This window comes from Cebus imitator, unplaced genomic scaffold (genome assembly GCF_001604975.1).
Source record: "Cebus imitator isolate Cc_AM_T3 unplaced genomic scaffold, Cebus_imitator-1.0 Scaffold94, whole genome shotgun sequence".
Classification (NCBI taxonomy): Eukaryota; Metazoa; Chordata; class Mammalia; order Primates; family Cebidae; genus Cebus; species Cebus imitator.
The window spans coordinates 1,874,514-1,892,376 of NW_016107409.1; the positions used below are offsets into that span (position 1 = coordinate 1,874,514).

The following is a 17,863-nucleotide window of genomic DNA, read 5'->3' on the forward strand; positions in this document are numbered from 1 at the left end:
CTGGTCTAGGCAAAAAAAAAAAAAAAAAAAATCAACATGATTTTTAGAGTGTACCTGTATGTTGTATCTGGCTGCAAATTGTTGATAATATAGCTTGTAACCTTTCCCACTGTTAAAGACTGCTTATCTCCAAAGTCTATGCTGTAGGCAAGGATTTCTGAACCATGATCACAAGGCTTTTCCCAGCTTATTGCAAGGCATGTGGAAGGTGAATAATGAGGATTTTCTATCTCATCATCACTTATTTCTTGAAGACAGGTCACAATGCCAGGAACTGATGGTGGAGTCACACAGGCTACTACTTCACTGAAAGGACCTGCACCCACAATACTCAGAGCCTATAAATTAACAGAGCCTCCAAGTTAACAAAGTCATGACCGTGAATATGCCAATGAAATATAAAACTCTGGATTAAGTGACAAGGTACTGATCAACTTTACCTGGACTCTGCAATAGTAGGCAGTTGCTGGTGAAAGTCCTTTTATTTCATAATTGAGACCAGGTCCACAGTAACATATCTGCATACTTCCTTCAACTCCTCCCCACTCTAATCGATATTCAGTGACATCTGTTCCATTACTCAAAGGAACCTTTAAATTCAGAAAAGAATAAAGGTCTTAGTCTTGATGTTGTTTAAATGGCTTTGGGCCAAAAATGTTCTTTACCTGAGCACATGTAAAACTAGATTGCTTTTGAATTTCTTTAAAACATTTAACCACAATCAAAATTGTTCAATTTTACAGTTTTTATTTATTAAGACTATCTGAATTTAAGATTGGTCAAAAATATAACTGTTTTGAATTAGAAGTAGAAATATGACTAAGTCACTTAGAAAGAGTATTTTAAGGTAAATACACTTCAAAATAATTCTATTAAGTAATATGAAATGTTAAAACCATACCAACATGTTCATTGTTAAATTTCAAGGGAAACTGAAAATACAATTATCATTGCTGATTATTACTATCCACAATAAGTACACTGGAGATGTGTACTGGATAAATATAAGAGAAATAGTATTTACTAATTCCTATACATGTCTGGTACTGAACATTAAACTTACCAGTGGCTGAAATATCTCAGTACTGAGACAAAGTCTTTCATAAAAATACAAAACACATAATGAACAGGAGTCTAAATATTTGTAATGCAAATATACCTTACTCAAATTCTTCAAAGAGGAAAAAGAAGTCGCTGTTTCTCATGTGAATTAAACTAGGACTTACTCTGTATAATATAGGAGGTAAAAATGAACAGTATCTTTATTCTTTCATATGAACTATTCTAATCACTTAAGAAAGTAGACATAAGTCAATGGAAATTATAATACCTCCCAATTCACTTGTGCACAAGTTGCAGATCTGCATGTCACTTGAGGGGGCTTGCACTGATCTGGTGGCCCAGGGGCTGTTGTAACATCACATTTTTCTGAAAATGGTCCAAACTAGAAAAACAAATATAACTAGAGTTTTTATCTTTCACCCTTAAATTCCCACTGATTGCACAGAACTGCATAAAGATTCACTAATAATTAAAGTCTTTTTCCCTATGTTTCAAGATGAATTTGGTCATAATTCTGTAAGTATTCACATAAGCTAAAAAGACTTAATAATCATGAAAGTAAAGGTGAGAGAAATTAAATTTAAAGTTTCATTTACTTATACTTTATTCTGCCCTTATTTCTTCAGGAACTGGTTTTTGTAAGAAGGGCAGGCATTAGGGAATTAGGTGGGTGGAATAATTCAGAAGAAATATAAGGAGTGAAGAAACTGATACTAATTAAAAGCATGGGAGATGGTAGGTGTAAATTATTTTTATTTTTTAAATACTTCCTGAATCTTTCTTAGGCATTATATTCCATATCAAATTTACCAACATACTGTTCTATAAATTTATTTTATACCATAATTAGATTTTTTTCTGTTCCATGCTGAAAAGCTCACTCTCTCATAATTACTTTTAACATACATTACCCAGAATATAAAAAATTTTATTCAGTATTGGCAAATTCCTCCCCCTGATATACAGAAGAACAATTACAGAAATTTCTAGTCATCAGTTTTTTAAAGCTCATTAGCAAAAGAAAAGCCCTAATACGCTGGTATTTTCGCTTAACAGGGGCACATCATTATAATGATCAGAAATAAACCTACTTGTCACTGCACAAGTTCAGGCAATTTGAACTAGGTCAACTTCTTTTTTTTTTTTTTTTTTTTTTTTTGAGACAAGGTCTGGCTCTGTTACCCAGGCTGCAGGAGTGCAGTGGTGCAATCATGGCCCACTGTAGCCTCAACTTCCTAGGTTCAAGCCATCCTCCCATCTCAGCCTCCCAAGTAGCTGGGACTACAGGTGTGCACCACCATGCTGGGCTAATTTTTCTATTTTTTACAGAGACTGGTGAAATCCTGTAAAAAAAATAGAAAAAATTTTTTTACAGGGTTTCACCATGTTGCCTGGGCTAGTCTCAGACTCCTGGGCACAAGTTGTCCTCTTGTCTCAGAGGGAGGACCACTTGAGCCAAAGTGCTAGGATTACAGGCATGAGCCACTGCGCCCAGCCAGATAAGAAAACTCTTTAGGAAACTCATCTTCTAAGAAAATTCTATGGAAACATTCAGTTGTGAACAAAGACTTAACATTAAAATTATTCCAAATTATTTACATCATTTTTAATATAGAAAAAACATGTATTAATCACCCATAAATGTTTATTTCAATAACAGTAGACTTACCAAACAGGAGGGATTTTAATGTGTCAAGTTTCATGCATAGTGGTAACAAACCTTAAGAAGGTGAAAGCAACTATTCAATGTAAACATTAGCCCTAAAAATAACAGTATAATACTTTAAAAATAAAATTTAAAAAAGTTTTTTCAAAAGAAAATAGTTCACCCCTTGACCATACTTATTGAGAGTATTAGTGACTTCAGTTAATGTTAAGTGCTTCATTTTTCCTCCAAATCTGATTGCACAGGGAATATACATCATTTTGTATCATCACAAGTCATTAATAAATCAGGCTGATTGTGAATGTAACTTTTTTATAGTAAAGTAAAAAATCAAGGCAAACAAAATACTTGGCAAACAGAAACAAATGTATATGTTTCCTTTTGTTTACAGCATTGATTTTAGCTAGACTTTAAATGAAGGTCATCAACTCTCCTGAAATAACCTCAACCTCTGGCCATAAATCCACAGTATAAATACCGTGAATAAAATTAAACTATATACTCATCAGTTATTACAAATAATACTGCTCTTGAAGACCAATCTTACGAAAAAAGTATCATTGAATATGGTGAGAAAATACAGACAAATCTGCACAATCTAACATCTATAAAGGGTAAAATCAAAACTCCAACTTCCTTACAGAAACTATTTCATCTACATAATTATAAATGTTAAGGGATCTTGCATTTTATAAACACAAGATAAGTTCACTTTAATTATATCAACTTTAAAATTTTTATTAACATGTAAAAAAATTACCATAATACTTTATATAATTTAAAGCTATACACTAATCTATAAATCTCAGAAAAAGGAAAAGAAAAAAAGAAACCTTTTATACTATCACATGTATAAAACAAGGTGGACTGTGATTTTATTTAAGGCAATAATGGGCTATTTCACAAATCACCAACTTCAAATATTTGCACTGCTCAACACTACTGGTTTCTATCATATTCATATTTTTGTTTAAAATCAAATGTTTAAAGTCTTCCGTGTAGTAAATTCTTTATTCACATTTCCATTATATTTAATGGACTCATAGTAACTATATCCTGTTAGAAGCAATGGCAAAAAACAAAACAAAACAAAACAAAACAAAAACCTCTAGTTATAGAAGAAACTACTAGAGAATATGCTTTCATCTCACATAAATACTACCCAAAAATCCTAGATGGCAAATTTACAAAGCAGAGCAAATGGTGATATAATGTACTTGCTTTGTTAAAAGTAATCTTGAGATCATCTTGAAAATAAATATATCACGTAAAAATCAGTGAATTATGGAAGACAGTTTTATTAGTAGTTCAAAAGTTACTAATTTAAAACAATAAATTTTAAAACCTGATCGATTAGTTGAAAATTAAAATTCCAAATATGTTATTATTATTTTTTGAGAAAGAGCCTGTTAGCCAGGCTGGAGTTCAGTGGCACGATCTCAGCTCACTGCAACCTCCACCTCCCGGGTTCAAGTGATTCTTGTTCCTCAGCCTCCTGAGTAGCTGGGACTAAAGGCTTAGGCACCACCAAACCCAGCCAATTTTTGAATTTTTAGTAGAGATAGAGTTTCCCCATGTTGGCCAGGCTTGTCTTGAACTCCCAGCCGGATGTGATCTGCCAGCTTCGGCCTCCTAAAGTGTTGGGATTACAGGCGTGAGCTACTATGCCCGGCCATAATTCCAAACATAAATGTGTCACTTAATAATTTATTAAATATTATTTTTTGAGACAGAGTCTCATTGTGCCACCCAAGCTGGATGCAGTGGCATGATCTCAGCTCACTGTAACCTCTGCCTCTCAGGTTTGAGAGATTTTCCTGCCTCAGCCTCCAGAGCAGCTGGGATTACAGGCATGTGCCACCATGCCCAGCTAATTTTTGTATTTTTAGTAGAGACGGGGTTTAACTGTGTTGGCCAGGCTGGTCTCAAACTCCTAACCTCAAGTGACTCACCTGCCTCGGCCTCCCAAAGTGCTGGGATTACAGGCGTGAGCCACCATGTCTGCCCAATATGTCATTTAATAGTTTAGACTTACAGACTGCCAGTGGCAGCAAATGATTTATAATAATAAGTAATATAAAAGGCTAAGAGCAGAGGCTCATGCCTGTAATCCCACCACTTTAGGAAGCCAAGGTGGGGGAATCACTTGAGCTCAAGAGTTTAAGACCAACCTGGGAAACATAAGGGGACCCTGTCTCTACAAAAAAGTAAAACACAATCCTGGCATGGTGGTGGTGCACCTGTAGTCCCTCCTTCTCGGCAGGCTGAGGCAGGAGGATCACTTAAGTCTGGGAGATGGAGGTTGCAATGGGCCATGATCATACCACTGCACTCTAGCCTGGATGACAGAGACCCTGTCTCAAAAAAAAAAAAAATCTATATACACACATACACACAAAGGTATCTACAAATAAAGAGTACTGTTATACATGTTAGAAGGTGACCTAGTAAAACATGTCAGTCATACAGATAATTCAGTTTAATTCATGGAGAGGGCAACTAGATGATAGACATTTGAGGTTTAGTATAACTGTTTATAATAACCAAAGGATTCTGTTCCTCAAGTCCTATAGGGATTAAAAAAAGTTTTTAATGATGTATGTCATTTTTTGAGCCCCCCTTTTTGAGCAAGGTCAATTCATATCAACAACAAAATAATGACAAAGTTTCACCATTCTAGCATGCTGAATGGCTTTTATTTAAAATAAAATTGTAAATAATGTATTTACAGTACATTATTTATCAGTACTGCTCCCTGAGAGGCATAATTTTTTTTCTTTTGAAAAGGAATCTCACTCTGTCACCCAGGCTGGAGTGCAGTGGCATGATCTTGGCTCACTGCAACCTCCACCTCCCAGGTTCAAATGATTCTCCTGCCTCAGCCTCCCAAGTTGCTGGAATTACAGGCGCCCGCCACCACACCCAGCTAATTTTTGTATTTTTAGTAGAGACAGGGTTTCACCATGTTAGCCGGGCTAGTCTCAAATTCCTTACCTTAGGTGATCTGCCTGCCTTGGCCTCCCAAAGTGCTGAGATTACTGTCATGAGCTACTGCTTTTTTATCTTAAAATCTGGAATAGCTTTAGAAAGGTCTAAAATGTATATTTTCTGGAAATACGGAAAGCAAATATTTATTTAAGGAGATTTTGACAAATTATCACAAACCTGAAAATATAAATTAAGACATAAGTATTATAGATGGGATCTAGTGTGTTGCAGCCTTGTGAGGCTGACAAGATGGCTTCTTATAGAAAGGAATGACTTGTGTAAGAGCTACCAAAGCATATAAATTTGACATACAAGAAATTTAGGCTGGGCATAGTGGCTCACGCCTATAATCCCACCACTTTGGGAGGCCAAGGTGGACAGATCTCTTGAGCCCAGGAGTTTTAGACGAACATGCGCAACATGATAAAACCCCCCTTTCTACTAAAAATATGAAAAAATTAGCCAGGTGTGGTAGTGTACACCTGTGGTCCCAGCTACTTGGGAGGCTGAGGTGGAAGGGTCACCTGAGCCTAGGAGGCAGAGGTTGCAGCCAAGATCACATCACTGCATTCCACCCTAGGTGACAGGGTGAGATCCTGTTTTCAAAAAGACAAACAGAATAAATTTAAAATAAATTATAAAAATTATAAATATAAAACAGTAAATATAAAACTGTTGGACAAGATATGAAATATAGTATAGTTCACTAAAATAAGGGTAAATGAGAACTGTCAGTTAAATTTTATAAAATTTTAATTATGGAATAATTCAAAGAAACTGATTTGCTGAGGTAGGAAATTACTGCTTTGTCCTCAGGGAACCTGCTTTACTGCAGAGAGATGAGAGGTGTCATACATAGCTGAGTGAAAAGAGCTTTGGCTCTGGAGTCTGACAAACTCAGGTTTGTAGCTTACTTCTATCAATTATTAGTTTTGTGTAACTGTGGGCAAAATATTTAGCTTTCCTGAGCCCTAGTTTCCTTAGTTGTGAAATGGAGATATTACCTACTTTGTCCATTTTTTGGAGTTATATATTAAATACATAAATAATATCTCAAACAATACATTCAAAACCAGAGTAGTTTAAAGCACAAGTTTTGTTTTTTTTTTTCACTTGGGCAAAAAATGAATCATAATTAGTTGCCAACTGAAAGTAAATCTACTTTAGCCTTAAAAAACTTCAATCAGCTTCAAAAAACTCAAAAGCCTCAAAAAACTTCAGTAATTATGATCTTACTTCTATTCTTAAATTGACTAAGTAAACTCTATTAACACTGCCTAAAAGGTAAACTCTAGCCCAGCTGAAGTCCAAAGTGTCACCAACTGTAAGTGGGACCTAAAAATACTGAGATTTCATAACAGTTAAGTTACAGAATATACTGACTTTTCTTGTATTTATCAATGTAGACTTATTAAAAATTGTAAAATTTGGAATCATTATGTTGAAAGCGAAATGGCCAAATAATGGATATGATGATATATGTTAAAATGAAACATATATCACCACTGTGATTATTATTCTACCAGCACAGTCTTCTTACCCCTATTTTGTTAGCTGCACGCAGTCTGAAACCGTATGTCTTTCCAGGAAGAAGGCTGCTCACTGTACATTCTACTTCAGAACCTTGGTAAACTTCTCTAGGTTCATCTTTTTCTATAGGAGACATTTCCACACTGTAACAGGAAATGGGTGATCCACCATCAACCAGAGGAGGTCCTAAAGGCGGAAAGATTGATGCACTTTAACAAGGCAAATACTTTTCGTTCTAACTTAATTATAATTTATTACCAAAATGGAAATTACCCCATCGCAACTGTATTTCTTTTGCTTTGGGTCTACCCTGTAATCTGGGAGGGAGGCATGGGCCAGGAGGCACAGCTGGAGTCTGCACAAGTAAAGATTCAGAGACCTGCCAAAACAAAAGCAAAAAGAAAACAAAAATGCCCCAAATAATCAGATTGCTTGTGGTAAAGAAAAATAATATAAACACAAATATTGCACCGATAATTTGAAACTGTACTTGATTATCAACTAAAAAGGAATAAAGTTGTGAAAAAACAAAATTCAATTAAATAAAAACTCAAAATTTTCATAGACAAAGGACATGTACTGTGCAACTACTATATACAAAGCAAGTTACTGAAAAAGAACTTCAATGGATCATTCCTTTCCTTTTCTTTCCATAACTAAAGAAAAAAACAACTTCCAACACAACTTAATGGGCAATATTTTTGATCTTCTCCAAAGGGATCCATAAATTTCTTCTAAGGAGAGATGTTTTAATATACTGTATATGCTGTTTGTCTTGTTGTCAGGAGGTTTAGAATATTTTGGCTACTTTACTACTGTAGACTGTATTTTTAACCTAAACACTGAGTTATTTATTTATTTATTTTTAGAGATGAGGTCTTGGTATGTTGCCCAAACTGGAATGCAGTGGCTATTCACAGGTATGAACTCAAATTCTTGGGCTCAAGCAGTCCTTCCACTTCCAAGAGTAGCTAAGACTATTCACATTCATCACTGCACCAGGCTTAACATATATATCAAAAAATTATCTTTCCTTCATCCTTTCCACCTAAAAATAATTCTAAAATCAGTAAGATTTTCCAGGTATTTGGCATCTTTCTAGGTATTTGGTATTGCTTTTAGTTTCTATGCTATATTTATATTTTTAAAAACCTTTGTTTTATTTCCAAAGACACTCTGTTAAAAACAATGCCACAAACTCAGTCCCATATTCCCTACCTGCAACATATTACATTCTTTTGAAATACAAAATATTTGATCATCTTTTTATCAGAAAGCTATGCTATAAAAAAATGCTGTAAAATGCTGTAGTAGAAAAGGATTGTGTGCATGTGTATGTGTGGCTGTTTTTCTTAAATCCAGGAAGATTTTCATACTGGATAAAATGAAGCAATTGGAGCACAAGTCAGTTGGGCAGGACTCACACTCAGTTTCACATTACTTGTATTTTCAACAAAATGCCTATATTTCATTTTTAGAAAAGAATGCTTTCATTGCATTAAATTCCATTTTGAAAAAGAATAGCAATTATGAATGATCCAAGAAAGCATTCTTGGTTTAATTCATTAAAAAAAAATCACTTGGTCGAGTGCGGTGGCTCACGCCTGTAATCCCAGCACGATGGGAGGATCACAAGGTCAAGAGTTCGAGACCAGCCTGGCCAATATGCTGAAACCCTGTCTCTACCAAAAATACAAAAATTAGCCGGGTGACTGTAGTCCTAGCTACTCGGGAGGCTGAGGCAGGAGAACTGCTTGAACCTGGGAGGTGGAGGTTGCAGTGAGCCAAGACTGTGCCACTACAGTCTCCAGCCTGGGCAACAGAGTAAGCCTCCTTCTCCAAAAAAAAAAAAATCACTATTATTAATAAACATACGTCCCTAGAACATTATGTCTTTATATCAATGGTACACTTTAAGTTCATTTTGGTTACTGAGTCTAATAAAATAATGGCCAACTTTTTTGAAATAAGTAAATATTAGAAACTAGATTTAAACAGTAAATGCTATTTCATGATTTATCCTCACATACATAATTTATGGAGCGGTAAATCAGCCTACAATTATTTGTTTCTGCGTAGTATGATTATCGAGCATGATTCTCAAGTTTATCTTTATAAAATTTTCTCCAATGTTTTCATGTATTTGTTTTTCCAAAGCTGAATACCAACCAGCCAATAGATATATACTGAATACTTACTGCGAGCTAAGTAGCATATTAGAATATTCTGGTCACTACAAAATTAACCACCCAGGTTACAGAAGTTACTTTTCTTCATTTGTGGATATGTTTCAATATTTGAAGTGGCATCTGGTGATCCTAGTCCATTTGGCCAAACTTAACAACAACAAAAAAGAATCTACATATAAGCATTACCGCACTCTGTCCTCCATCACTGATGCAGTAAATTCGTAAGCGATAGAAAGAGCCTGGATTTAGTCGATCACAAAGATGTTCCCTGGTAGTGCCACTGTATATCATATCCCATTTGTTTCCTGTAAGGTGAGGAATTGTGTTCAATCAGATACTAGGTAATGTTTAACATTTTGGTATCATGGACACATCACGTATCCTAGTTTCACAAAGTAAGTATTTATGTAATTTGTCAGCAACAATTTAGGCTTCCTTCAGTTTCCTGGAAATGATCTAATTTTCTTTATGTGTGCAGCTTCCTAGACGAGTCTGCATGGATTTGTGGAAGTGAAATATCTCTATAACTCTGCACAGACTCTGGCCTAGATTGATAATTTACTTTTAATTAAGCATTTTAAATGTGTTTACTGGTCCAGTAATAACATTATAGCACACAAAGAGTACAAAAAACCAGTATCACAGGAAGTCTAGTCCTAATTAAAAGACAAACTTTTTTTTTTTTTTGCAGGAAATAGGTCATTTCATAGAAATAAAACTGCTAAATGTGTGATTCAAGAATAAAGTTCACTAGTCATAAAACCTACTACTAAAACTAGTATGATGTGAGCTAAATTTTGGAAGTTAATCTTTCTCTAATATATCTGCATATAAATCTAACTGAATAAATTAACCTTCAGAAGACTTCATGGTATCTAATGACTTGGTCTAGGTGTACAGAGGCTGAGCAATGTAAACAAATGAGAACAAAAAGAACATGTAAATGTACTGATATAGATGTACAGCACTCTTACATTTGATTCACTGTATTTCTGGAAATTACAATTTAAAGTGGGTCATAAAAGGCAAAATCCTAAGTGCTACAAACAAAGAAAAAAAAAAAAAAAAAAAAAAAAAAGAAAAAGAAAGAGAGAGAAAAAAAAAAAGAAAAAGAAAGAAAGAAAAAGAAAGAGGAAAGGAAGAAAGAGAATATACGACATAAAATATAAAGCCATAAAGAATAGAAGGAGACTGCCTGGAATAAATCTATCAGTGTTTAATATCCATTCATACCGTTAGAACCTTCTGCCATCTCCACTACATATTTATTGATGGCTGCTCCGCCATTGTCTTTTGGTGGATCTATCCGAAGAAGCACAGTGGTTTTAGGCAAGGTATATAACAACATCAAAATGATTACAAAATCCTAATAAACAGTTACCAAACTGGGACTGCTTTTTGTTTTTTTTTTTTAAAGAATCACCTGCAATGACTTAATACCAATACCCAATTAACTCCATGCTGTTGTCATCTGCTTTTCACTTAATTTACCATATTTTTCCATATTTAAAATATGGCTCTCTATAACAATTTTTAATGGGTGCATGATATTTCATCTACTTTATTTATTTTTATTTTTTTGAGATGGAGACTTGCTCTGTTGCCTGGGCTCGATGGAATGCAACCGTGTGATCTCGACTCACTGGAACCTCTACCTCCTGGTTTCAAGTGATTCTCCTGCCTCAGCCTCCCGAGTAGCTGGGATTACTGGCAAGCACCACCACGCCCAGATAATTTTTGTATTTTTAATAGAGTCAGGGTTTCATCATGTTGGCCAGGCTGGTCTCAAACTCCTGACCTCAGATGATCTGCCTGCCTTGGCCTCCCAAAGTGTTGGGATTACAGGTGTGGACCACCATGCTAGGCCTCCATTTACTTTAGATGTTAAGGTTGTTTGAAATTTTTAATATTAGAAATATCACTGAAGTATTTTTATTGGTGTGGATTTTTCAGGCAAGGATCAAGCTTATAGAATCTTTGTTTTTCCATTATGTATGTATGCAGGTGCTTGATAAATGTTTGTTTCAAATGAATGGTTTTCATTTCTCATGAGAGCCAGATGACCCAGGTGACTTTAGCTGCAAGTTCAGTAATCTTCATTTCACACAGTGCTACCCTGCTCATAATCTTACAATGGATCCCAAGTTTCTCCGTATAAGGTTTTCCACAAAAAAACATCTCTAATGAATGAGGCTCCCATTTTTTTTTGGACTGGCTTGAGATAACAAATTTACTCAAATATCTTAAAAATTATCTTCATATTCAAATTAATCAAACACAAAAGTAATCATGTATAAATATGCATAATATCTTACCCCAAGTTATTTTAAAACTGTGTGAATGTATCTTTCCTTTCACTGAAGGCTTTGCCGGTGTGCCTGGTTTATCAGGGCAAGTAGTAAATTCTACTATTTCACTTGGATTACTTTTACCTTCTGAGTTGTAAGCAATAACCTGTGATGAGAGCACAAAGACATAAAATAATACATTTGAAACCTAATAATACTGGCTTAATGAACAAAGTGATAAGACAAACAGCTTCAATCAAATGATAAAATACATTTTTAGCTTGGAATGGCTTGTTCTTTGAGAATTGCTTGTCTTCAGTAGAGACTTGGCATATATGAAGAGTATCCAACTGTACTTCCCCTTTTAGAATCAGTCCTGGGAATATAAGTGTGGGAATATAAGTGTAAAACCTAACATTTTGATACTAAATAGGAATCAAACGAACAAACTATAATCTGGTAATTCTTGATGGGCTTTAGGCTTGCTTTGTTTATTATTTTAATATTCTTTGTGAGTTTAGAAAGATGTCCATATATTATTTGAATCTCCTTTTTTCAAAAGGTGAAGTCTACTCTCCCTTCCCTTGTGTGATATACTTAATGACTCACCCTAACAAATGGAATATAGCAGAAATGATGGTGTGTGTAACTTCCCTATGCAAAAACTCACGTGGTGAGGAACTGAGGGTTCCTGGTGACAACTGTGCGAGTGAATTTGAAAGCGGACTCCAGTCCCAGTAGAGCCCTGAGATGATTGCAACTCCAGCTGACATCTTGATTACAACCTCATAGAGACCCTGCATCAGAATTACCCAGCTAAGCTGGTTCTCAATTGCTGACCCACCCACAAAAACTGTAAGATAAGTTTGTTTATTCAAGCTGCTAAATTTTGGGATAATTTGTTATAAAGTAATAGAGAAATATAATTCCAATCTAGGGATTATTCTATTATAGAAATGTATACCTATATTTTTACCTTGTCTCCTCTACTGAACTTAAAGATCGTCAAGTCCAGTATCAAATCAGAATTTTTTCCTCTCTAAACTTGCCCCTCTTTTCCTCTCCCCACAGTAAAAAGCTCTACCATTTACCTAGTTGCTCAAGCCAAAAGGAGACATCCTTGATTATTCTCTGAACTGCCACATCAAATCTCTTACTATATCCCATTAACTCTACCTCCACTTCACTGTTCTTTACAACTATGTCAACCTTAGTGAAAGCCTCCTTTTTCATATCTTTTCTGGGTGACTGTAATTAAACCACTAACTAGTTTCCAGGTACATATTCCTGCCCTTGACCCTACCTACTTTCTATACCGCAGCCAGAGGGACTTTATTACTGCTCAGCTCAGAACCCTCTAATGGCTTCCCATATTACTCAAAATCTAAATTCCATACCATGCTTACAAGGCCTTATGTGACTTAATCCTTAACTACCTCTTGAAACTCCACTGTAGGGTCTTTGTGCTAGCAGTTATTTCCTACCTGTGGAATGTTTTTCTGATTTTGACATGCTATCTCCTTGTTACTCAGATCTGTTTAAATGCTATTTCCAAGAAAATTTCCTTAACTACCCAGTCATTCTCTCTTACCCATTCTATTTTAATTAACCTGCACTGCACTTACCACAGTCTATTTGTTCGGTTATTTCTTGTCCATTCCCCTCATCAGAGTATCAGCTGTTTTAAATCACTGCTGGAGTCTTAGTGTTTATTAACAGTGCTTAGCAGAGAGTAGATGCTCAACAATTATAGGCTGAAAGAATGTCTCATAGATGAGGACTATGATGTGATGTAACACCAAACACAAGGATCTGAGTAAATCTACTAACCCAAAAAACTTATACAGCCCATTAGAACTCAGTAAAATTTAGCCCAATTGTTCAATTTTGCTCAGGCTTCCTCAGTCCTCTCACACAGTCACATGAATTTCCAAGATATGTTTTTTTACTCTGCTGCTTTACAAATGAGACTGCAAATTGGTTTAAAACACTTCTTAATGTTGTGCACAGAATCTACTTAAACGTTTTAACCAGAAGAGTAGTCTTCCTAAAAACTATGAAGATTCACTTAATTATGTTTTTAAGGCTCTGTATTTCAACATTGTCTACCGTAAAGCACCTTCTAGTCATAAAGGTAATCTCTCCCCACACAGATTTTACAAATAATCACAATGTTCATTTAGTGCCTACCACATAAGGAGCACTGTGCTAGGAACCCTAGGTGTAAGCAGTCATTACCTTCAGGGAGTTAAGAATCTTCATGCAGAAAATAAGCAATATGCGTATCAAAAGAATTGGGCAGGAGAAGAAAGATTGCTAAGGCCTAAAATGGTTCAGGAAGGCTTTGAAAAGGGAAATGGAAATGTTGTGTAGTCTTCCCCGGCAACAGCAATGAAAAGGGAGGCTTGGGTAAGAGAAAAAACAGAAAGTCTTACACATACGAGCAGGACTGAATAGTAAACAGTGAGCTCTTCCTGTGCATTTCCCTGCTCAGGGAAAGATGAGTAGGTAATCTGGTGAGGAACTGGTTCAAGTATGGACTGGAAAGTAGTACATTTTAAAAACTGAAAGTAAATATAAAGAACCTTATATCAACTAAGGAAATTGTTTCTAAGAGGGAAAGCTGTTTTTCAGAAAGATTAATCTAATTATAGAAGAGAACTTGGATTGGAAGGTGAAAAAAGAGCCTGAAAGCAGTTATATACAGAACATGTTTGGAGATTCAGTATTCTTCAAGACAGAAATGGCAGCGAACATAAAGCAAAAAGATGGTAAATCCAAGCTAAAGAGGGATACACCGAGAAGACCTAAGGACTTAGCTAGGGCACACTTAGGGCAGAAAAGACATACAGATCATAAAATGACACCAGACAAGATAAGAGGAAGAAAACATGACTACATACTATGTAGTGTAATAGATGATGACATAAGTGAATTTCAAAGATGGAACATAAAAGTAGTTGATGGAGCCAGATACAAGCTGTTTTGGTTTCTCTTTACCTATCAAAAGACATCAAAAACAAGGAATAAGCTAAAAGTGAAAGTATCTAAAGGTTCTTGGCTCAAGATGCTCAGAACTTGACCTTTAGAGGCCTTGCTATATCCAAAGTGGAGATTGGAAAGAAAAAAAGAAAAAGGAAAAAAAAGTCCCAGAAGGTTTGCTGCTTGAAAAACTTTTTTTGTTTTCTAGTGGCCTAGGGTTATAGGACTGACAACTAGGCTCTGACGCCTTTGATCCTTTAAAAAAAAAATTCGACACCAGGTCCTGGCCCAGCCTTCAGTGAACCATTTGATGAAATTAGAATTGCTTAACACTTTTTTTTTTTGAGAAGGAGTCTTGCTCTGTCGCCCCAGGCTAGACTGCAGTGGTATGCTCTTGGCTCACTGCAACCTCCGCTTCCTGGGTTTCAGTGATTCTCCTGCCTCATCGTCCTGAATAGCTGGGATTAACAGGTGCCCGCCACCACGCCTGGCTAATTTTTGTATTTTTAGTAGAGACGGAGTTTCACCATGTTCACCAGGCTGGTCTTGAATTCCTGACCTCATGATCCACCCACCCTAGCCTCCCAAAGTGCTGGAATTATAGGTGTGAGCCACTGCGTCTGGCCTATCACTCTTAATTTTAAATAATTTTAAAGAATTCTGACTGCTTTGCTATGCATTAAAATTTTATTTTTGGCTGGGCATGGTGGCTCATGCCTGTAATCCCAGCACTTTGGGAAGCTGAGGTGAAAGGATTGAGTCCAGGAATTCAAGACCATCCTGGGCGACATAGAAGACCCTATTTCCATAATAATAATAATAATAATAATAATAATAATAAAGCCAGGTGTAGTGGCACGTGCCTGTAGTCCCAGATGCTCAGGAGGCTGAGGTGGGAGGATCCCTTGAGCCCAGGAGTTTGAGGCTGAAATGAACTATGATTGTGCCAATGCACTCCAGCCTGGGTGGTGGTGTGAGTCCCTATCTCAAAATAAATAAATTTATTTTCATTCTTCTTTATCATCTAATTTTTTTTCACTGTTCTAATTTTGTTTTAGTATTTTGATTATCCCAGAATTGTCCTTAGTGTAGACCCTAGTATTTGGTAAACTTGGTCATATTAGTAGTTCATTTTATGTTAATATTCTTATTGTTTCTTCAGAATAATAATATGCTACCTAGTCATTACTTCCTGGATTATATTTTAAATATTTTAAAAATATATTTTTTAAAGTTTTTCTCACAGTGTTCTAAGATCTATCTAAAATATTAAGATTTTATTTTGATATGATTGTTTTAAAGAGTCTGCAGTATCTAGCTAGAAAAGACAGAGTGAGACATAATAGGATTTAATGATTCAAAATGCCTTCAGCTGGGTTCCCTGCACATGGCAGATTTAAAACAAGTGTCTGAGCACCTAGAACTTCACACAGGCATCATTTTCCACTTCCTGGTTTTTTTTTCCCTCTTCTAGATCAGCTGTTTCCAAATTTTGGCAAGCATCAGAATTACTTTGAAGTATACCACAACAGATTGCTAGGCCTCAGCCCCCCAAGTTTCTGATTTAGTAGATGGGGGTAGGTAGGGGTGGGGCCAGATAATTGATATTTCTAACAAGTTCTCAGGTGTTAGTGACAAAATGGCCTGCTGACCACTATGAGAACTACTGCTCTACATCTTAATAAGCCAGAATATAGCTGCTTTCCTATTATCCAGTGATGTGTAAAGAGGTGGCTTTTAGACATATTGTTTTCCCATTCCCAACCTTATTATTGGGGAGTATTTTGTGCAACAGTCTACTGTCTCCTTGGAGATTCTGACTGTATATTTCTCCCTCCCCTGAAATTTGAAAGTGACTACCATAGTGAAACACAGTTTAATTAATTAGTTAATATTATTAAGAGATGGGGTCTTGCTCTGCTTCCTAGGCTGGAGTACAGTAGCATGATCATAGCTCACTACAGCCTCGAACTCCTGGGCTCAAGTGATCCTCCTGCCTCAGCCTCCCAAAGTGTTGGGATTATTACAAGTGTGAGCTACCATGCCTGGATGCTTTTTTTTTTTTTTGAGAAGCAAGTCTCGCTCTATTGCCCAGTATGGTGTGCAGTGGCATAATCTTGGCTCACTGCAACCTCTGCCTCCCAGGTTCAAGCAGTTCTTGTGCCTCAGCCTCCAGAGTAGTTAGGATTACAGGTGTGAGCCACCATGCCTGGCCTAAATAGAAATTTGATTTGTATACAGTAGAATGCTAAGGAATTTAACACATATATATACTTGTGTACATTTCAGCCCCTATATTACCATGGTGTTACATGGTAGTAGAATTCTAGGATTTTCATAAACTTAAATTACTAAGACATTAACAACTTTCTCTTTAGAGGACCTGCTGGAATGCTTCATTAATGAAGCAAAAATACAATCCAATATCACAAAACTGGGATGGATCTGCCTATTTCTCAGATATTTTATAAATCTTGTAAATATGAAAACCGTATTTAGAAATTAAAATGACCTAGCATTATTATAAGTTTTTAAATGAAGCTAATAGCATAAAATAAAGCGTAACAATTATTATGTACTATATAATCACATTTCCCATAAAGATTTAAGGTTCTCAAGGAGTAATAAAATCTATCTTTGCTTTTCAATAGTGAAAATAGTGATTTACAGTGGCTCTTATCATTAATTTGAAATGGTTTGATCAAATAAACACTGGCAGGAAAATTTAAATGTTGAATTTATCAGCCAATGAGCAGCCTGTTATATTCTTGGGAAAACTTCTGTGCAAATACAGTCTGGCTTATATTAACTGGTATATTAACTAATTCAAGCACTGTCTGCCAAGAAATAGCAATGTAAATAATAACCAACTCAGGCCGGGCGCAGTGGCTCACGCCTGTAATCCCAGCACTTTGGGAGGCCGAGGCGGGTGGATCATGAGGTCAAGAGATCGAGACCATCCTGGTCAACATGGTGAAACGCTGTCTCTACTAAAACTACAAAAAATTAGCTGGGCATGGTGGCACGTGCCTATAATCCCAGCTATTGAGGAGGTTGAGGCAGGAGAACTGCCTGAACCCAGGAGGCGGAGGTTGCGGTGAGCCGAGATTGCGCCATTGCACTCCAGCCTGGGTAACAAGAGCGAAACTCCGTCTCAA

The 17,863-nt window shown here is 36.0% G+C and overlaps 1 protein-coding gene across 4 annotated transcripts in view; it reads right to left on the minus strand.

Moving 5' to 3' along the window:
- The window catches only part of FNDC3A (fibronectin type III domain containing 3A), a 197,212-nt gene that overhangs the window by 11,189 nt on the left and 168,160 nt on the right, over positions 1 to 17,863 (minus strand). For all 4 annotated transcript variants that reach the window (XM_017535917.2, XM_017535918.2, XM_017535920.2 and 1 more), the window contains 8 exons: positions 11,751 to 11,889; positions 10,669 to 10,737; positions 9,622 to 9,740; positions 7,520 to 7,625; positions 7,257 to 7,432; positions 1,331 to 1,444; positions 441 to 590; positions 55 to 338 (listed from right to left, as the gene is read on the minus strand). In XM_017535917.2, the coding sequence (XP_017391406.1) occupies positions 55 to 338; positions 441 to 590; positions 1,331 to 1,444; positions 7,257 to 7,432; positions 7,520 to 7,625; positions 9,622 to 9,740; positions 10,669 to 10,737; positions 11,751 to 11,889 (1,157 nt within the window). The remainder of the gene's footprint in view (positions 1 to 54; positions 339 to 440; positions 591 to 1,330; positions 1,445 to 7,256; positions 7,433 to 7,519; positions 7,626 to 9,621; positions 9,741 to 10,668; positions 10,738 to 11,750; positions 11,890 to 17,863) is intronic.